At 37.0% G+C, this 22,993-nt stretch overlaps 1 protein-coding gene across 6 annotated transcripts in view; it reads right to left on the reverse strand.

Annotated features, from left to right (window-relative positions):
- The window catches only part of KIF3A (kinesin family member 3A), a 47,422-nt gene that overhangs the window by 20,559 nt on the left and 3,870 nt on the right, over positions 1-22,993 (reverse strand). For all 6 annotated transcript variants that reach the window (XM_054487383.2, XM_054487385.2, XM_054487386.2 and 3 more), the window contains exons 3-9: positions 15,471-15,615; positions 15,245-15,329; positions 9,762-9,867; positions 5,980-6,119; positions 5,382-5,579; positions 4,890-5,064; positions 113-211 (exon numbers count right to left, since the gene is read on the reverse strand). In XM_054487383.2, the coding sequence (XP_054343358.1) occupies positions 113-211; positions 4,890-5,064; positions 5,382-5,579; positions 5,980-6,119; positions 9,762-9,867; positions 15,245-15,329; positions 15,471-15,615 (948 nt within the window). The remainder of the gene's footprint in view (positions 1-112; positions 212-4,889; positions 5,065-5,381; positions 5,580-5,979; positions 6,120-9,761; positions 9,868-15,244; positions 15,330-15,470; positions 15,616-22,993) is intronic.

The following is a 22,993-nucleotide window of genomic DNA, read 5'->3' on the forward strand; positions in this document are numbered from 1 at the left end:
TCTAATTGTTATCTAATATATTAAACAGATAACGACAAAATAAAAGTCATGCACTCTACCACCTTGTGAAACCACCTAATTTCTACAAATCAGATTACTAAACAGAACTTACCCCTTCTTTTTTTCCTTTTCTCTCCATCTTCTCCAATCTCACCCTCTTCATCATCATCTTCCTCTGACCCACTGATATCAGAGCCTGATATTTCTTCTCCTTGGACAGAAATTTAATACAATGTTTTTTGTCCTGTACCAAGTCATTAGCTATTTAGGAAATACCTATATCAACTTTCTTCCTCAGGTTTTTGTTACTGCAAAAAACAAATTTAAATACTATTTAAATGCTCCTAGAGAGTATAATAGATATGCCAATCTCAGACACAGATAAGATATCCAAAAAGACTTTATTTTTAAAGTTTCTAAAGAGAAGTTAAATTCTGACCCACTTAAAATTTCAAACCATACTGGCTAGGCAAGGTGGCGCACGCCTGTAATCCCAGCACTTTAAGAGGCTGAGGCAGGCAGATCACTTGAGGCCAAGAGTTTGAGACCAGCCTGGCCAACATGGCAAAACCCCATCTCTACTAAAAATACAAAAATTAGCTGGGCTTGGTGGCATGCACCTGTAATCCCAGCTACTTGGGAGGCTGAGGCAGGAGAATCACTTGAACCCGGGAGGCAGAGGTTGCAGTGAGCCGAGATGGCACCACTGCACTCCAGCCTCAACAACAGAGTGACTCTGTCTCAAAAAAAAAAAAAAAAATTCAAATCATTTCTTTATGTATAATTTTAAATATATATATAAATTATGTGGTAGAGTTACTAATTCAGTCTTTTAAAAATGTGATCACTTTTGAGGAACAATTTCTTCTAAAACAGCTTCCTGTTTAAGATTTCAAATAATTCATTCAATCTGTATTTTTAAGAGACACAGAACTGTCATGTAACAATGACCCCACTTTTAGGACTGTATCACAAGATATTTTCAAAAAAAGAAGTGCTTATTTGCACAAAGACAGTGTTAACTACACATTAACTTAAAGAAAAAACAATAAAAAAGGAATGATGAAGCCAATAAAACAGATTAGCACTATATCATCTTCAAATTAGCTATTTTTAAATGCCACTGTTTACATATGAAATGTCTAACAAAATAAAACAGAGGAGAAAAAAGTAAAATATACTCTAATCACAACCAGGTAATAATTGTACCTGTAAGTACAAGATGGAAAGGAACACAGAGTCTTGGGAGAAGAAATTTCTGAAAAATATTTTTTTCTTTGGGCTTAGAAACAATGACATCTTGGTAGTCATGAGCATAGCTAGTGCCCAAAACTGGGTTTCTAAATACCATTCTCCTACAGAAGGGACCAGAGAGAAGTGAATGATTCTAAGGTTGGGCAAGGAAGACACAAGATAAACCTAAAACCTTTTGTAGTGCCAAAAAGTAATCAAATGCTCAAAAAAACTGATGAGCACATGCTGAAAGAATACAGGAACTACTCTGAAGGATCTCATAATAGCCAAAGCTGGGACAATTCAATGAACAAAATAAATAATGATAATACTGGATTATAATCCATTATCTAAATAAGATAAATACTTGAATAAATAAACAAATGGGAATGAAGGGGCTGTTCTTCCTTACAATAGAATCCTAAACACTAAACAAGGAAGAAATGATGAGAATAGAAAATAACATTGAGCAAATGCCACAGGATTATTGTTGCAGACAAGAACTATTGAAGAATACTAAAAATAGTAGGAGAAAGTGTGATGAGAAACAGGACCTTTGCAGTCTCAAAGTATCCCCCACAAGATACATGTTAATTACGAATGGAAAAATAAAACAATAGATTTGCAGTGGAGAAACTTTTCAGGGTCATTATAAAAGAAAAGTAGACAAACCCAAATTAATGAACATTCAACAAATGTATGACCAGTACTCTTCAAAAATGTCAAGATCAAGAAAAACTGGGGAATTAGACTGAAGAACAAGTGTGCTAGACATCGTCATTAAGAAGGCATGACATGGCCAGGCATGGTGGCTCACGCCTGTAGTCCCAGCACTTTGAGATGCCGAGGTGGGCAGATCACAAGGTCAGAGGATAAAGACCATCCTGGCAAACATGGTGAAACCCTGTCTCTACTAAAAATATGAAAATTAGCTGGGCGTGGTGGCACGTGCCTGTAGTCCCAGCTACTCAGGAGGCTGAGGCAGGAGAATTGCTCAAATAGGGAGGCAGAGGTTGCAGTGAGCTGAGATTGTGCCACTGCACTCCAGCCTGGCAACAGAGCGAGACTCCGTCTCAAAACAAAAAATAAAAAACAACAACAAAAAAAAAAAACAAAGAAAGCATGACAAATAAATGCAATGTGTGATCCTGGATTGTATCCTGGACCAGGAAAAAAAGGCACTGGAAGGAAAACTGGCCAAATTTGAATAAAGTCCACAGATCAGTTAATAAGACTTTATCAATGTAAATTTCCTGGTTTCAATAACTGTTGCATGCTTATAAAAGATGTTAACATGAGGTGAAGCTGGGTGAAGGGTAGATAGGAACTCTCCATATCATGTTTGCAAGTTGCATATAGCCTACGATAATTTTTAAGTTTAAAAATTATTATTTTAATGCTATTGCCTACTTTTTTATTGTTGATATGATCAACTCTATTAACTAGATTATAAAAAGAAATGTCATAAGAGCAAAAATAAACTGAAATGTATTAAAAACAGTATTATCATAGAATCCAGCAATTCTGTTGCTGGGTACATACCCAAAAAATGGTAAAACAAGAATTCAAACAGGTATTTGTATACCCATGTTCATAGTGGCATTATTCACAATAGCCAAAAGGTGGAAGGACCCAACTGTCCATTGGTGGATGAATGGATAACAAAATGTAGTATATACACAATGGAATGTTATTCAGAATTAAAAAGAAATCCTGATACATTGTACAACACGGATGACCCTTGAAGGCATTATACTAAATGAAATAAGCCAGTCACAAAAAGACAGATGCTGTATTCCACTTTTTTTTTTTTTTTTTTTTTTGAGATGGGAGTCTCACTCTGCCACCCAGGCTGGAGTACAGTGGCATAATCTCGGCTCATTGCCACCTCCACCTTCTGGGTTCAAGTGATCCTCCTGACTCAGCCTCCCAAGTAGCTGGGATTACAGGTGAGAGCCACCATGCCCAGCTAATTTTTGTATTTTCAGTAAAGATGGGGTTTCACTATGTTGGCCAGGCTGGTCTCGAACTCCTGACCTCAACTGATCCACCCGCCTCGGCCTCACAAAGTGCTGGGATTACAGGTGTGAGCCACTACGCCCCACCAATTCCACTTTCGTAAGATACCCAGAGCAGTCAAATTCACAGACAAAGCAGAATGGTTGTTGGCCAGGAACTAGGGGAAGGGAGGAATGGGTACATACTGTTTAATGAGTACAAAGTTTCAATTTTGCAAGAAGAAAACTGAAGATGGTAACTGCAGAACAATGTGAATGTAATGCCACAGAAATGTAGACTTAAATGTGGTTAAAATGGTAAACTTTATGTTGTGCAAGTTTAACCACAATTTTTTAAAAAGGAATAAAATTCAGGCACTTGCTACAACATGGATGAACCTTCAACATTCTGTTAAGTGAAATAAGCCAGTCACAAGTAGACACTCTATGATTTTACTTATATGAGGTACCTAGAATAGTCAAATTCATAGATACAGAAAGTAGAATAGTGGTTACCAGAGACTAGGGGGAGAAGAGAATAGGAAGTTACTACTTAATGGGCACAGCGTTTCTGTTTGGGATGATGAAAAAGTTCTAGAAATGAATAGTGGTGACAGTTGCACAACAATGCGAATATACTTGATGCCACTAACTGTACACTTAACTAACAATGGTTACAATGATAAATTTTATGTCGTGTATATTTTATCACAACAAAAAAATGTAAAACATAAAGTCAGCAAAATAAAAGTATGCACTCACCATTAACATCGCTAAGAAATTAAAAATCTTTAAAACATACTGGCTATAAATACCACCTAGTGGTCACATTTAAAACACCAAATTTCATTATCTAACAGTTCTCTTACTGCTGTTCCTCAATAACTACTTGTTTACTAAGTAAGTATCTTCTCTAAACATTTGTGATGCTGGCATCTCTGAATTTCACCTCTGATCTAGTCAGTCTCCTCACAGACTACAAAGGTGCTTTGAAACCAAAGCCCTGCTTACGTGGTTCGCAAAGGAGCTCTGTACCAATCAGAAAGGATCTGTTTCTTGCATTAAGGTGCAAGGAATCACTTAATGACTGGGAAGTGTCTCACTTTCATAAATAAGATCTTCAAATTTTCCAACTTTCTAGCATGATATTGTTAGAAAAGAATTTCCAAAATACAATCTCATGTTCAAATTTAGGTATGAAAGGATATTTTAAAGGTCATGCAATGCATTTTTCCTTATAGCAAACTTGGTTTACTCATGACTGTCTAATATCTTTCTTTACTTCAAACAATAGTGAGTTGATATTGATTGCAATGCCAGAATTCTGGTCATTTTCACCTAAATACATACATTGCAGAATTTGCTCTTATACAGAGACAAATAAACATTCATTCCTTAACAAGTGGTCATATGAAATCTACAAAACATCATGGGAATGTTTTTAAAAAACCACATACACAAATATTATGTAATTTTACTTAAGCTTAATATGAAAATGCGAAAGTATGTAAGTACCAAGTCACCTTCTAGAAATATTCATTTAACTACTAATGTTAGAGGCTCAAAAAAAGTTTAATAGAGGGCTTTTGTTAGAACACTTAGTGGTTCAACAATGTATTTTTAGGCAACATAAAGATTAATATTTTGAGGAAAAGCTACCTTCTTCAAGCTTCTTTTTCAGTTCTTCTATTTCTTTCTGGAACTGACGCAGCAAAGCATCCTTCGGATCTTCATTAATTCTAGCTTTATTTTTAATATTCTTAGCACGATTGGCATACCGTAATGTACTGATAGTTTCATCATAATTGTAATCTGCTGGCCCAATATTTGCACACTATTGAATTAGAAATATGAAACAAATCATTTTAACACTTGACAGAGTTAAAATTAATGCTACAATTACAAATACATCAAAAACTATTTAAAGCACATATGCACCCTTGGCCTTCTTGAAAATGAGAGTGTCAACCACATGAGTTTCCAAAGGACACTATTATGGGCTAATGCACATGAGTGTACCACAGAAAGGACAACCACAAGTCAAAAAAAGTAAAATAATCAAGTTTAAAAAATGTGATACATATCAATTATTGGCATAAATTAGAATCTTAAATTTGCCTGATGTTAACTATATCACCAATTATGTCTTACCATCATGGTTTTTGAATTTCCTCCTAAGGAATCCTGAAGAAGACGAGTCAATTTAGAGTTACGATAAGGCACATGAGTGCTTTTTCCATCAACCAAGGCAGAAATTACATTACCAAGGGTGGAAAGTGAAAGATTGATTTTTGTAGCTTCCTTTAGGCGCTGTCCAGTAGCTCCAGTTTTTGCCTGTCTTTCTGAACCCTAGCAATAAACAGAGATGAAAGTAAAGCTAAAATTTTTTTAAAAATAGAATATTCTTCCCAAGGTTTTATTAAAAAGTAATGTAACAGTAAAAAACCTGATATGATGCCTGAATTCACTTCAAAATAATATAGGTAGGGAAGAAGTGGGTGAGAGTACATGAAACAAGATTAGCCATGAGCTGATTGTTGGGAGTTGGGTGATCAGTGTATGGGGGATCACTATACTATTCTATCTACTTTCATATACATTTAAAATGTTCCATAATAAATAATAAACATACACAAGTAACATCTTAAAAATCATATGTAAATCATACCTTTTCACTTTAATTTTCATTCATTTATAAAATAAATGGATCACAAGAAAGTTATTCCTTAAGCAGTGTCCTGTTACTTACAGCAAGATCTACAAGATGGAGCTTCCCCATCCTGACATGCATGTTACCATCAATGCCTTTTTCACTGCATTCTATAGTAATTGTAAAGATGGCATGGGAACGGGAACTATGTTCGTTCATATTAGTTGCACCAACAGAACCTTTAATAAATAAAGGAAATCCTTTAAAAGTGTGTAACAGAGAGGGCCTTTAAAAATAATCAAACATCCTGAACAGTTTAAAATACTTAATTTTATCACAATCAAAAGCCAGAGAGCATGGCTAAACCATAAAGGCATGGGTGTGTACTTAGCCACTACATGAAATTTCTCTTATACTTTGTTGACAACAAACAAATTTGTAAGGTTTCTCATATTAAAGACATAACTTTAGCAAAAAATAATTTCAATCCCAAGTAATACTGCCTAAAAAATAACTAATTTACACCCAAAAAACCACATTAAGTAATTGGAAAAATTATTGCTGATTTAGCCGTCTAAAGAGAATTATGCATGCTGGTGTGCTGCAGGAAGTAAAAAACAATAATAATAAAGAGAATTTTAGCTACTTGGGAGGCTGAGGCACAAGAATCGCTTGAATCCGAGAGGTGGAGGTTGCAGTGAGCTGAGATTGCGCCACTGCACTCCAGCTTGAACATATAAACCACAGGAATACTTGCACACATATGTTAGACAATACAACAATATTCAGTGCAGCATTAAAAAAAATAAGGTAGATCTAAAGACGTGGAAAAATGCCCATAACATATAAATTAAAAATAAAAGCAAGTTAGAAAGAAATACATAACATAATCCTACTTCTGTAAAAAAAAAAAAAAATCCATTCAAAATATGCAAAGTATTTGCATATGTGTAAATATATGAATATATTGTGTAAACAAAAAACTTTTTTTTACAATAGACTGGTATTAGTTTTTTTCTTAAATTCCAAAGTATTTTAAAAATTGTTAATTTTACTCAATGCCAAAATTATCTTCCTACTATACATTCATGCAGAACTTTTCTGTGCAAACTTTGATTTTAGAATTTAAACATTAAAAGGGTAGTCTCTAATGAAGTGACCAAAAGCTCCAATAAACTACCTGAGAATTAAATTAATTTCATTCATGAATGAAATCTTGTGTTAAAATTTTTAATTAAATAACCAATAATTAACATATTTCTGGTATTTAAATTTTTTTAATAGAAGCATACAGAAAGCATAAAGTGAAAGCTCCTAACATTCCTTTTCCCCAATTTTATTTCTCCTTCTCTAAAGGTAACCACTACAATCTGTCCTTTCATTTTGTATTTTATATACATACATGTAGACACAAACACACACACACTGCCCAAATAAATATATGGTTTAACAATTTTTCACATATAAATAAATGGGGTAAGGCAGTACATACATACTGTTCTACAATTTGCTTTTTTCCCCCCACTGACAAACATACTTTGAAAATCTTCCAGGTCTGTGTAGGCACATTTACCTGACTGGGTTTTTTTGTTGTTTTGTTTGAGACAGGGTCTCCCTCTGTCACCCAGGCTGGAGTGCAGTGGCACAATCTCGGCTCACTGCAACCGCCACCTCCCAGGTTCAAGTGATCCTCCGGCCTCAACCTCCTGAGTGGCTGAGATTACAGGTGCGCACCACCACGCCCAGCTAATTTTTGTATTTTTAGCAGAGACGGGGTTTCACCAGGTTGGCCAGGCTGGTCTCAAACTCCTGGCCTCAAGTGATCCATCCACCTCAGCCACCCAGAGTGCTGGGATTATAGGCATGAGCCACCGCGCTCAGCTTGTTTTTTGTTGTTGTTGTTGTTTTGTTTTGTTTTTGAGACAGAGTCTTCCTCTGTTGCCCAGGCTGGAGTTCAGTGGTGCTATCTTGGCTCACTGCAACCTCTGCCTCCCAGGTTCAAGCAATTCTGCTGCCTGAGCATCCCAAGTAGCTGGGATTATAGGCATAAGCCACACATCTGGCTGATTTTTTGTATTTTTAGTTGAGATGAGGTTTCGCCATGTTGCACAGGCTGGTCTCAAACTCCTGAGCTCAGGAAATCTGCCCACCTTGGCCTCCCAGAGTGTTGGGATTACAGGCATGAGCCACCACACCCAGCCTAACTCATTGTTTTTAACAGCTTTATTACAGTCTATGGTATTTTTGTGCCATCATTTACGTAATCAGTGTTTTATTGAAGGTTATTTAGATTGCTACATCTAAAAATATTTTCCAGAATGTCTAAAATTAGAAACACAGAGTCAAAAGGAATGTATTTTAAAATGTCAACAGATACTGTTAACATTGCCCTTCAAATAGGCCGCACCAATTTATATTCCCATCCTCAGTGCCCATTTCTTCTCACCAACCTACACATCCTTCATCTAATCTGATGGGTGAAACATCTCTATCTTGTTTTAGCATTTTCCTGATTAGTTGTGAAGTTAAACAGCCTTTCACATACTTATTGCTGCGCTTAGTTCTTCTACGAATAACATACATATTTTTTGCTAATTTTTCTATTAAGATTTGGTCTTTTTCTATTAATTGGTTCATAAGAATGTAATTGATTTTTGAAGTTTTATTGTTTGATTTCCTTGGGTTTGACAGATCTATTGTCAAGTCATAGAAACTTATAAAAATTTTTCATTTCCTATTTCTCATCTTTTATCTCTAATCCCTCTTTTTTTTTCCTCTCTCTTTTTTTTTTGGTTGCTGTGTTGCCCAAGTTGGAGTGCAATGGCATGATCTCGGCTCACTGCAACTTCTGCCTTCCTGGTTAAAACGATTCTCCTGCCACAGCCTCCCGAGTAACTGGGACTACAGGCACCCACCACCACTCCCAGCTAATTTTTGTATTTTTAGTAGAGACGGGGTTTCACCATGTTGGCCAGGCTGGTCTTAAACAAGTGATCCACCCACCTCAACCTCCCAAAGTACTGGGATTACAGGCATGAGCCACCGTGACCAGCCTTTTCACCTCTAATTTCTAATTGCTATTAGCTGCATCACCAGTACTAGGTTTGAGGCATCTGTATAATATCGCTGAAGCTTCTTACTCTTTAGACTAAAAATGTGACACAATTACTAAAAAGAATGCAATTTTTTAATTTAAATTTTGTTTTCCTTTTCTTGCCAACAAAAGGGAAGCATTACAGTGCCTAGTTAATGCAGACTACTGGCCTAGGTTTTTTGGGTTTCTTCCAGGTGGGTTTCTTTAGGACAGGGGCTCCCTATTGTCCAGGCTGGTCTCAAACTCCTGGCCTCAAACGATCCTCCCAGTTCAGCCTCCTGAGTTGCTGGGATTACAGGCATGAGCCACCGTGCGTGGCTATGGCTTAGGTGTGATCACTCACTCTACCACTTAGTAGTTGTAGCACTTAGACAAGTTACTTAAACTAAGTCTCACTTTCTTCATTCATAAAGTAAGAATTTAATGTCTTCATAGTCTCCTGTGAGGACTAAGAGAGCATCCTTATGAAGCACTTAGCACAAGCACTCTCCACTAAGAGCTCAATAAACATTACCAATTTTACTATTATAGCTACCAAGAGACAGTTGTATGAGAGTTGCATAGATTGGCACTACTAAAAAGAAACAAAATTTTGCTTGGCATGGAAAATGATTTGTGGTATCTTTCATTCATATATGCTCTCTACATGGTAAATAATCAAAGTGGAATGGTTTTCAAGAAACCTAAAAAATCCAGTCTCTACAGGGTAAAGTGCCATACCAAATTTGATTCTAAACCAGCCTACTTGACACACAGATGCTTAATCACAATTACACACTATACTTACGATTTTTGTGGCCTAGCGTCATAATTCTATCCATATCATCAGCATTATTTACCACATAAGCTGATAAATCTTTGATATAAACTCCCACATCAGGTCTTTCTTTAACCTAAAAAAAAATTAAGATTTTATACTATATCAATAACTCTTCCACAATTATTTATTATCTCCTATGTGTTGGACAGTCTACTAGACAGAGGGAATATAGTGATAAGATAGACACTGTTCCTACACACATGGAGATGTCTATAGGAAGAACATACAAATGAAGAATTACACACAAAAATTATTTTATTTCAATTGTGATGACATGAAGAAAAATACAGAAAAAGTACAGAACACTAAGCTAGTGAAGGAGATAGGATAAAATTCCCCAAGATGATGTTTAAGCTAAAATTTCTTTAAATAAAAAAGAGGCAGTTAGTCAGTTGAGGTAGGAGAAGAAGAAAATGTGCAAGAATCCTGAAATAAGAAAAAACTAGGCACTTACAAAAAAATAACAAACAAACCGAAAAAGACAATGTGGCTGGAGAGAGCAGGAAACAGGGAAAAATAGGTGAGACATCTGGTTATATAGGAAGACAGACAAGTTTAAAATAGTTTTTGGTCTTTATGTTAAGAATAATTTGGAGAATTTCAAGCAACTGAGGGAAATAATCAGATCTATAGTATCAATGTTAAAATCTGATCTTTCTGTGAATTACCTTATGAGAATTTTTAACCAAATTTGAAAAATGTATTTAGGATGGATTTACCTAAAATACAAGTGGCGCTGTATAAACAAGATTCACTTTGGAAGGCTCAGAGTCACCTCTACAAACCAAAAGAATAAAAAGTGAAACTGAGGCAGAGGCCTGTGGCTGCCAGTGGGATAAGCCATTCCACGGGTAGGATGACCTCATAGACATCGAAGACAAATGAAAATTTGATAAACAATTCCAGGGGAAAACGTTATAAAGGTAGACACTTAACATTCCAGTCGTTGATTTTCAATGTTGTGTGTGTGTGCATGCGCCTTTTATAACAACTGTTAAGATAAATTTACAAATTAGGAAAAATCCTTTATCTGTCATGGGATATAAATTAAGCCCTAATTCTATTAGCAGTAAAAAATAAAAAAAGTGTGATGACCTCTATAAGCCAGTGGATTTCAGACCTTGCTCTGAAAAGCCCTAGAGGGTCCATGGTGGCATTGAGGGGACCACTGTAGGAGTTTAGGGGTCTTCAGGCCCAGAGAAGTTCTAAAGAGAAGGGCACTTTCATGAATTTTACACATTGAGCTTCCACATAAGGTTTGGTTTGATGAAAGTGTTGAAATGCTTTACACCTTTTAAAAGGTTTGAAAATTACTGGTCTATATCAATGCTTCTCAAAAAATGTCTGATAAAGGATGTATATATTTGTAATATAATTTTGTAAAATACAAAAATCATGCACTTGGATGCCTTGGCAATGTCAAGTTGCTATGGAAGTTTTTAAGCACCTACTCTCAGTTTTTGTGTTCATTCTCACCGCAGACTGAAAATGGACATTCTTCAAACTTGACATCTGTCTGCAAACTAGTGGTCTTCCAATCACAATATGCTATTAACTCAAAATTCGATTAATAAGTGTATTCAACTAATAACTGACTAGATATGAAAGATGAAGAAAGAAAATATAATTCCAAATGTGTGAAAGTTAAAAAACTGGATGGAAATGTTACCAAAGAATTTTTATCAAAAAAAACACAGGAATTCAATATCTATGACAAACACAGTTTATAACAATGGATCTCAATGGAAGCAGTTACCCTCTTGTCCTAGAATGTTTTAGAAATTTGCGCAAGAGTTTCTGGTTCACTTGAGGACACTGTAGTATTGATAGGCAGGGACCAGGAATACTAAACATCCTGAAATAAGTGGGACAGTCTCACCCAATGAAGAACTGTCCCACACAATTTTGAATGTCCTACCAGATATTCACATGGTAAAAAAACTACTTATAATTATTTGTAGACCCAGATAATTATATCTGAGTCTGTCATATGTAACTTTATTTCACATATAAAGACAAACTGCTTTTCCATATAGCAATAATATGAGAACACAGAAAAACTGAGGGAAGAATTGTACTTTATGTTGCTTCAAACTCTACCAAGAGCTAGTCACTATTGTAAAAGACCATGTCATTGGCAATAACACCAATCAAGGGGTTTAGATCAACAATACAACATACCTGTTGACACTGCATTTGTAGCTGTTACAATTTTGATGATTCTATATGCCTCTGACTATTTTATTATGTCATCAAGTGTGGTCACATCTAAGTGTTTACATACCTAAATACTAGCATTTATATTTAATTACTTGTATTCTCCTTTATATTACAGTAGGGTAGTATACGAATTTTTTTAAAAGTATGTGTATAGGTAGATTTTATTAATGTCACATATGAATTTTATATCAGGACAGTCAAAAGAGCATTACAAAATGTACGTTATTTAGAAAGGAGATGGGATGTGAAGGACCTCTTCAAGGAGAACTACAAACCCACTGCTCAAGGAAATAAAAGAGGAAACAAACAAATGGAAGAACATTCCATGCTCATGGATAGGAAGAATCAATATCGTGAAAATGGCCATACTGCCAAAGGTAATTTATAGATTCAATACCATCCCCATCAAGCTACCAATGACTTTCTTCACAGAATTGGAAAAAACTACTTTAAAGTTCATATGGAACCAAAAAAGAGCCCACATTGCCAAGTCAATCCTAAGCCAAAAGAACAAAACTGGAGGCATCACGCTACCTGACTTCAAACTATACTACAAGACTACAGTAACCAAAACAGCATGATACTGGTACCAAAACAGAGATACAGACCAATGGAACAGAACAGAGCCCTCAGAAATAATACCACACATTTACAACTATCTGATCTTTGACAAACCTGAGAAAAACAAGCAATGGGGAAAGGATTCCCTATTTAACAAATGGTGCTGGGAAAACTGGCTAGCCATATGTAGAAAGCTGAAACTGGATTCCTTCCTTACACCTTATACAAAAATTAATTCAAGATGGATTAAAGACTTAAATGTTAGACCTAAAACCATAAAAACCCTAGAAGAAAACCTAGGCATTACCATTCAGGACATAGGCATGGGCAAGGACTTCATGTCTAAAACACCAAAAGCAATGGCAACAAAAGCCAAAATTGACAAATGGGATCTCATTAAACTAAAGAGCTTCTGCACAACAAAAGAAACTACCATCAGAGTGAACAGGCAACCTACAGAATGGGAGAACATTTTTGCAATCTACTCATCTGACAAAGGGCTAATATCCAGAATCTACAAAGAACTCAAACAAATTTACAAGAAAAAAACAAACAACCCCATCAAAAAGTGGGCGAAGGATATGAACAGACACTTCTCAAAAGAAGACATTTACGCAGCCAACAGACACATGAAAAAATGCTCATCATCACTGGTCATCAGAGAAATGCAAATCAAAACCACAATGAGATATCATCTCACACCAGTTAGAATGGCAATCATTAAAAAGTCAGGAAACAACAGGTGTTGGGGAGGATGTGGAGAAATAGGAACACTTTTACACTGTTGGTGGGAGTGTAAACTAGTTCAATCATTGTGGAAGTCAGTGTGGCGATTCCTCAGGGATCTAGAACTAGAAATACCATTTGACCCAGCCATCCCATTACTGGGTATATACCCAAAGGAATATAAATCATGCTGCTATAAAGACACATGCACACGTATGTTTACTGCGGCACTACTCACAATAGCAAAGACTTGGAACCAACCCAAATGTCCAACAATGATAGACTGGATTAAGAAAATGTGGCACATATACACCATGGAATACTATGCAGCCATAAAAAATGATGAGTTCATGTCCTTTGTAGGGACATGGATGAAGATGGAAAACATCATTCTCAGCAAACTATCACAAGGACAAAAAACCAAACACCACATGTTCTCACTTATAGGTGAGAACTGAACAATGAGAACACCTGGACACAGGAAGGGGAACATCACACACTGGGGCCTGTTGTGGGGTCGGGGGAATGGGGAGGGATAGCATTAGGAGATATACCTAATGTAAATGACGAGTTAACGGGTGCAGCAGACCAACATGGCACATGTATACATATGTAACAAACCTGCACGTTGTGTACATGTACCCTAGAACTTAAAGTATAATTATATATATAAATTCTAAGAAAGGGATTACAATCTTCAATGGAGGTTCAAAACTCTCTGGCATAACAGGAATCCCCCAAATTAAAATTAAAGCAATGGAACATTAAGAAATCCTAAAAACTACAACAACAATAAAAAAAAAACTTTCCTAAAATAAAAAAAAAAAAAAAAAAAAGGAGCACTGGGTCTAACAGAGTTGAGAACCATTGACAAGAATGTTCCTGAGAATAAATCTGATCTATAATTACTGGTACAAAAATGGAAATGTTCTTTCCAAATGATTTTTTCCTAGAATTTGCATAACACAACAAATTTTTTAGGACATGAAAGCACAGAATTAATCAGAACTAAAGTTGAAAACTAGCAACAAAGAAATTTGTTTCTATAAATGGTATCAGAGAATAAGGCTTCATGAAGGTCCAACAAGCACAAACAATCCTTAACACTGTAATACACTGCTCCAAAAACTCAGTTTATGCAGTAAACTTAAAAAGAAAAAAAAGCTAATATTTATTGTTTTATGTCAGGCATTGATTTAAACACTTTGATCTGTTAGTGTTGGTAATAATCTTACGAAGTGGATACCATTATTGTTTCCATTTTTATGACCAAATCAAGACTCACAGAGATTAAGTAACTTGCTCAAGATCAGAGCCAGAATTCAAGCTAAGATGGTAGACTGCTAGAACCACCTTCTTAATCCTAGATGATACTGCCATTCACTTGCTATGTGACCTTGAGCAAGTCAAGAAACCCCTCTAAATTTCAGTTCCCACATCAGTAAAATTGAACTGCTGGGAATATTAAATGAAATAAATCATTTACTACTACCAACAACCATCAATTACTGCACTGAATGCCTATATCACATTGCAAGAGCTCAGTAATGCTGGCTGCTGTTCTACAAATGCTCTATATTATTCTACAATGGCAGCTACTGCTGTTCTACATGTTACTCTACATACATTATTCTCCTCTATTTTACTGGTGATGCAATCCAACTAAAATTCCAGTATTAACCTTTTCCTTACTGTATGTCTCACATCTTAAAATATTAAAATATGCAGCAATATCAAATTTACCAATCATTTACCAACTGACTCAGCAATCCTGCTTCAGTAATTTATCCCCAGATATGTCTGCAGATGTATGACATTATATATCTACGAGGTTATTTAAAATATAAAAAGCAACTTTTGTTTAAAAAAAGAAGGGGGACCTTAATTTAGTAAACATTCTATTGCTTTGGAAAAAGTACTCCACCGATTTCAATTATCCTTACCTCTAACCTTTGTGTCTGATCCTTGCCCAAAAGGTCACGAACTTCTTCATTATATATTTCCAAATAAGACACTCGAACCAAAAATCTATAAAACATCATTTTTAAAAAGTCAAAGAGTGAAATATTCATAAAAACGGCTTTAAAACATGTTTATAAAATTTATACCTATGTGCCTTTCCTGTGTTTGTACTTCTCAATATCAGAAAATAAAAGAATTCCCTTTTACCTTGTATCACCCTCTGCTTTTGCAATATGACCAAATATGTGAGCAAATGAATTGGGAATTATTCCTCTAAGTTCAGGAATAGCTCGAACACCTTCCATGGTAAAAGTTTTGCCTGTTCCAGTTTGTCCATATGCAAAAATAGTCCCTGAAAATGATGAAGAGAATCAGTTACTTCTTAAAGTCTAATGCTACAGAACAATAGCTCTTAAAATTAATTCCTTTGCCACTGTGATGTAATTTCTCCCCTGGATTCAAAATTTATTCTAGCACAAGTTTCACCTTTATTATCAACAATTACAATGTGTACTCTGTACCACATGCACAAAGTACTGTTACAGCAGTCAATGAGAGATATCCCTAAGAATTAATAAAAAGCATCCCAAGCCCTAAATGCAAAAATCTTCCAATATATCTAATTATGAGACATTTCTTGTCATGTGTATATAAAGTACTCATTGTGGACACTAAACTGGAGAAGGCAGTATAAGCACAGCAAAAGAATACAGGCTCTAGAGCAGGAAGACCTGTCTCAAACCACATCTGCCACTTTTTAGCCACTGACCTTGGACAAGTTATCTACCTAGAGACTGTCTCCTCAACGGTAAATTGGGGATAAGAAAACTCGCCATTGATAGTAAGAACCAAAGAGACAATTTCCTTCAAGTGACCAACACGACATCTCACAGAAAGTATCAGTAAAATGATAGCTTTTTTTCTTAATCCTAAAATAAGTGTGTTTTTAAACAATTGTTTTAAAGTAACAGCTGTAAGAAACAGAGTTAACAAAAAGATGACAATACAATTATCACAGGTAATTAAAGATAAAATCTCAACTTTCTAAATACCCAAATTCATTCATTCAACAAATATTTACCACACACCTGAGTTTGGCATTGTGCTAGGCACTAGAGACAGAGTGAAAAGACAAACACAATCCTTAATCTTATGATGTGTATAATCTTGGGTTTATCATGATGATGAGTATTCAGAATGAGAAACAGGGAGTTCTAGATGGGAGTCAGGGACATCAACTAGGCACAGGAATTGCAATGGGAAAAAGGAGAGGGGGTCAGGGAGGACTTTCCAGAAGAGGTAAGGTTTAGATCTGAAATACAAGTAAGAATCAGATAGGAACAGTGTGGACAGCAAGAGGCAAGAAAAAGAATGGAAATTTTGAGGACTGAAATGAGACCAGAATGGAAGAAACACAGATGGAAAGGGAAGATGGATGCAGGCAGAGCTAGAGAAACTGACAATGCCATAATCACACAGTATAATAAGGACGGTATTAAACTTTTTAGACCTTATCTTAAAAGCAACATGAAGCCATAGAATGATTTTTCAATCAGAGGAGTGACATCATGATCACTATGGCTATATTGTGGATGAAGAACTGGAGAAAACCAAGGGTAGATGTGGGGAAACAGAGGGCTGGAGTAGTTGGTCAGGACACAGTGTAGTAAGAGAAGATAGCCTTGGATGTGATGGCATATATGAAAACGGTTCCTCAACTATTACTACTCTATTCAGTTAACCTCAACTTTTCTCAGACTTTTTTTTGTGAAAATAATCATAACACACTTTTCAGACTTTTCCGTGAAAATAAATGAATCATACCAGAAGCCATTTTTTACACATGGGAATAAAAAAGTCTTAATTTTTTCAAACTGACTAAGTATTTCAAACTCTGCTATTAGGAATATAACACTGCACTCGAAGCGGAAAATATCACGAGCTCATAGACTGCATTTCAGAATAGACACATTAAATTATTAAATAAAAAATAAGCTTTATAAGGACAACAGCTGTCACTTACTGATCATTTGCTACGTGCTAGGCCACGTACTTTACATGCTTTTTTTTTAAGAGATGAGGTCTTGCCCTGTCACTCAGACTAGAGAGCAGTGGCACGATCATAGCTCACTGCAGCCTCAAACTCCTGGGCTCAAGAGAATCCTCCTGCCTCAGCCTCCTAAATAGCTGGGATTACAGGTGCACCTCCCCACTATGTTTGCATTCTTATTTAACCTTTACCCCAATCTTAAAAGATAGGCATTATTTATTATTATTACTATTATTTAAAGATAATAAACTATGGCCAGGCAGGGTGGCTCATGCCTGTAATCCCAGAACTTTGGGAGGCCAAGGAGGGCAAATCACTTGAGGTCAGAAGTTTGAGACCAGCCTGGCCAACACGGTGAATCTCCCCCTCTACTAAAAATGCAAAAATTAGCTGGGTGTGGTGGTGCACGCCTGTAGTCCCAGCTACTCGGGAAGATGAAGCACAAGAATTGCTTGAACCTGGGAGGCGAAGGCTGCAGTGAGCCAAGATCGCACCACTGCACTCCAGCCAGGGTGACAGAGTGAGACTGTGTCTCAAAATATACAATAAATAAATAAATAAATAAATAAATAAAATAAACTATATTCTGGGCTGGGTGCTGTGGCTCCTGCTACAGTCCCAGCACTTTGAGAGGCTGAGGTGGGAGAATCACCTGAGCCCAGGAGTTCAAGACCAGCCAGGCAACACCTAGGCAACACAGTGAGACCCCATCTCTATAAAAAATTTTAAAAATTAGCCAGGCATGCATAAAAAGGAACAAAATAATGGCACTGGCAGCAACCTGGATGGAACTAGAGACTATTATTCTAAGTGAAGTAACTCAGGAATGGAAAATCAAACATCGTATGTTCTCACTTACAAGTGGGAGCTAAGCTAGGAGGGTGCAAAGGCATAAGAATGATACAGCGGGCTTTGGGACCTCAGGGGAAAGAGTGGGAGGTGAGTGAGAGATAAAAGACTACACATTGGGTACAGTGTACACTGCTTGGGTGATGGGTTCACCAAAATCTCAGAAATCACCACTGAAGAACTTATTCATGTAACTAAACACCACCTGTTCCCCAAAAACTTATTGAAATTAAAACTAAATTAAAAAAAAAAATTAGCCAGACATGGTGGGATGCACCTGTAGTCTCAGCTACTGGGAAGGCTGAAGCGAGAGAATCACTTGAGCCCAGGAGGCTGAGGCTGCAATGAGCCGTTACAGTGCCACTGCACCCCAGCCTGGGTGACAGGGTGAGACCTTGTCTTGAAAAAAACAAAAACAAACAAAAAACAACAACAACAAAAAAACTATATTCTGGGTCATAAAACAAGTCTTAATAAATTTAAAAAGATTCAAGGCATACAAAATATGTTCTCTAAATTGAGATTAAATTAGAAACCAATAACCAAAAATCTCTAGAGAATCTAAAAATATTTGGAAACTAAATAACACATTTCTAAAGAACCCAGTATCAAAGAATAAATCAGCAGGTAAAATAGTATTTTGAACTACATGAAAATGAAAACACAGTATGTCAAAATCTGCGGGATGACACTAAAACAAGTACTCAGTGGCAATTTATAGCATTAAACTCCCATATTAGAAAGGAAAAAAGGTCTCAAAACAATGGCCTCAGCTTCCACTTTAAGCAGAAAGAAAAGAGGAAATTAAGCCCAAAGTAAGTAAGAGAAAAAAAAAATAAAGATCAGAGCAGAAATAGATGAAATAGGAAACATAAAAACAGAAAGAAAAATTAATAAAACCAAAAGCTGGTTCTCTGAGAAGATCGATAAGATAAACCTCTAGTCAGACTAATCAGGAAAAAAAGAAAAGACATAAGTTACCAATATCAAGAATGAGAAAAGTTATACCACTACATTCAACATACTAAAAGAATAATAAGGGAATAGTATAAACAATTTTTTGCCAATGAATTTGACAACTTAGATGAAACAGACTAATTCCGTGAAAGACAAGCTACCAAACCTCACTTAAGAAAAAACTGGCCGGGCACGGTGGCTCACGCCTGTAATCCCAGCACTCCGGGAGGCCAAGGCAAGCGGATCACCTGAGGTCAGTAGTTTGAGACCAGCCTGGCCAACACGGTGAAACTCGTCCCTACTAAAAATACAAAAATGAGCCAGGCATGGTGGCGTGTGCCTGTAATCCCAGCTACCCAGGTGGCTGAGGCGGGAGAATCGCTGGAACCTGGGGAAGCAGAGGAGGCAGTGAGCCGAGATCGCGCCACTGCACTCCAGCCTGGGCAACAGAGCAAGACTCTTGTCTCAAAAAAAGAAAAAAAAGAAAAAATAGATAACCTGGTCAGGCACGGTAGCTCATGCCTGTAATCCCAGTGCTTTGCAAGGCTGAGGTGGGAGGACTGGTTGAGTCCAGGAGTTCAAGACCAGCTTAGGAAACATAGTGAGACCCTTATCTCTACCAAAAAAAAATTAAAATTAGCTGGGCATGGTGTGGTGGCACACACATATAGTCCCACCTACTCAGGGGGCTGAAGTGGGAGGATCACTTGAGCCCAGGAGGTAGAGGCTACAGTGAGCCATGATCACACCACTGCACTCCAGCCTGGTCGACAGAGTGAGACCCTGTTTCAAGAAAAAAATAATAATAATAGAAAAAATTAGCCAGGCGTGGTAGAACACACCTGTAGCCTCAGCTACTGGGAAGGCTGAGGTGGGAGGATTGCTTAAGCCCAGGAAGTCGAAGTTGCAGTGAGCTGTGATTGTGCCACTGTACTCCAGCCTGGATAACAGAGTGAGACCCTGATTTAAAGAGAAAAAGAAAAAATACATAATCTGAATAGTCTTATGTCTATTAAAGAAATTGAATCAATAGTTGAAAACCTTCCCACAAAGAAAACTTCAAGCCCAGATGGCTTCACTGATGAATTCTACCAAATATTTAAGAAATAATACCAATTCTAGACAAATTCTTCTAGAAAACTGAAAAGAAGGGGATACTTTCTAACTCATTCTATGAAACTAGCATTATCACAATACCCAAACCAGAAAAAGGCATTAGAAGAAAACTATATACTTACATCCCTCATGAACATGGATGCCAAAATTTTTTTAATTTAGCAAATAAATCTAACAATATATGAACAGAATAATGCACCATGACCAAGTGGCAAAGCTAGTTTCACATTCAAAAATCAATCAATGTAATTGGCCATATTAACAAACCTTAAAAAAAAAGATTATTTCAATAGGTGCAGGAAAAAATTATATTTGACAAAATCCAATATACAATCCAAAAACTCTCAGCAAACTAAGAATAGAAGGGAACTTCCTCAAACTTACAAAGGATATCTGTTAAAATTTACAGACATCACACTGGTGAAAGAACGAATGCATTTTCCCTAAGATCAGGAACAAAACCAAAATGTCCACTCTAACCGCTTCTAATTTACTGGAGGTTCTAGCCTCCAGGTGCTATCAGGTAACAAAAATAAATTAAAGGAGATTGGAAAGGACAAAGCAAAAACTGTCTTTACTTGCAAACAACATTTTTTTTTTTTTGAGACAGAGTCTTGCCCTGTCACCCAGGCTGGAGTGCAATGGCACGATCTTGATTCACTGCAACCTCCACCTCCAGGGTTCAGGCGATTCTCCTGCCCCAGCCTCCCAAGTAGCTGGGATTACAGGCACGTGCCACCATGCCTGGCTAATTTTTTTTATTTTTAGTACAGACAGGGTTTCACCATGTTGGTCAGGCTAGTCTCGAACTCTCGAGTTCGTGATCTGCCTGCCTCGGCCTCCAATGTGCTGGGATTACAGGCGTGAGCCACTGTGCCTGGCCAACATATTCTTATAAGTAGAAAATCCTACAAAATTTACAAAAAACCCAAAACATAAAAAAACTACTAGAATTAATAAGCAAGTTTAGCAAAGTTTCAGGATACAAGGTCAATATACAAAAATCAACTGTGGGTACTAAGAGGGCAGTCATCAAAAAGACAGTAACAAGTGCTGGCGAAGATGTGAAGAAATCAGAAACCTCACACATTGCTGATGGGAATATAAAATGGTGTAGCTACTGTAGAAAAGTCTGGCAGCTCCTCAAAACATTAAACAAAGTTACCATGTGACCTAGTAATTCCACTCTTAGGTATACACCCAAGAGAAACTAAACATATGTTCACACAAAAATCTGTAAAAGAATGTTCAAAGTAACATTATCTGTAATAGCTAAAAAGTAGAAACAACAAATGCTCACCAACTAATAAATGGATAAACAAAATATGATATATCCATACAATATTATTCAGACATAAAAAATAATGAATTGCTGGCCTGGTGCAGTGGCTCACGCCTGTAATCTCAGCACTTTGGGAGGCCAAGGCGGGTGGATCACAAGATCAGGAGTTCAAAACTAGCCTGGCCAATATGGTGAAACCCCTTCTCTAGTAAAAATACAAAAATTAGCCAGGTGCAGTGGCTCACGCCTGTAATCCCAGCACTTTAGGAGGCCGAGACAGGCGGATCACAAGGTCAGGAGATCAAGACCATCCAAGCTAACACAGTGAAACCCCAACTCTACTAAAAACACAAAAAATTAGTTGGGTGTGTTGGCGGGCGCCTGTAGTCCCAGCTACTCGGGAGGCTGAGGCAGAAGAATGGCGTGAACCCAGGAGGCGGAGCTTGCAGTGAGCCAAGATCGTGCCACTGCACTCCAGCCTGGGCAACAGAGCGAGACTCCGTCTCCAAAAAAAAAAAAAAAAAAAAAAAAATTAGCTGGACATGGTGGCGGGCACCTGTAGTCCCAGCTACTCAGGAGGCTGAGGCAGGAGAATCGCTTGAACCCAGGAGGCAGAAGGTGCAGTGAGCCAAGATCACGCCACTGCAATCCAGCCTGGGCAACAGAGCAAGACTCCGTCTCCAAAAAAAAAAAAAAAAAGTAATGAATTGCTGATATATGTTTATATGTTACAATAGGGATGAAGCTTGAAAACACTGTAAGTGAAAGAAGTTATTCACAAAAGGCCACATAGCATATAATTCCATTTATAGAAAATGTCCAGAATAGGCAAACTCATAGAATAGATATAGACAGTAAATTAGCAGTTGCTGGGTTGGGGGAAGGGAGGTGGTAATGGATTGGGAGTGACTGACTGCTAATGGATACAGGGTTTCTTTTTGGAGTGATAGAAATGTTCTGGAAACAGACAGCGGTGACAGCTGTACAACATTGTAAATGCACCTATGAACTATAAAGTGTAAAATGGTTAAAATCATAAATTTGATATTTGAATTTTATCACAAAAGCTACCTGAAGAAATCAATTTCATCTCTATATATTAGTAACATACAATCCAAAATTGAAATTATGAAAGCAATCCTATTCACAATAGCATCAAAAAAATACTTAGGAATAAATTAATCAAAACAAGTGCAACACTTGTACACTAAAAGCTACAAAATACAGACGAGAGAAATTAAGACATAAATAAATGGAGAGAAGCTGGACATGGTAGCTGATGTGGGAAATCCCAGGGCTTTGAAAGGCCTCAGCAGGAGATTGCTTGAGCCTAGGAGTTCGAGACCTGACTGAGCAACACAGCAAGACCCAGTCTTTACAAAAACAAAAAAATTAGCCAGGTGTGGTGGTGCACAGCTGTAGTTCTCATTACTCAGGAGGCAGAAGTGAGAGGATAGCTTCAGGCCAGGTTCAAGG

Source organism: Pongo pygmaeus, chromosome 4 (assembly GCF_028885625.2).
Source record: "Pongo pygmaeus isolate AG05252 chromosome 4, NHGRI_mPonPyg2-v2.0_pri, whole genome shotgun sequence".
Lineage (NCBI taxonomy): Eukaryota > Metazoa > Chordata > Mammalia > Primates > Hominidae > Pongo > Pongo pygmaeus.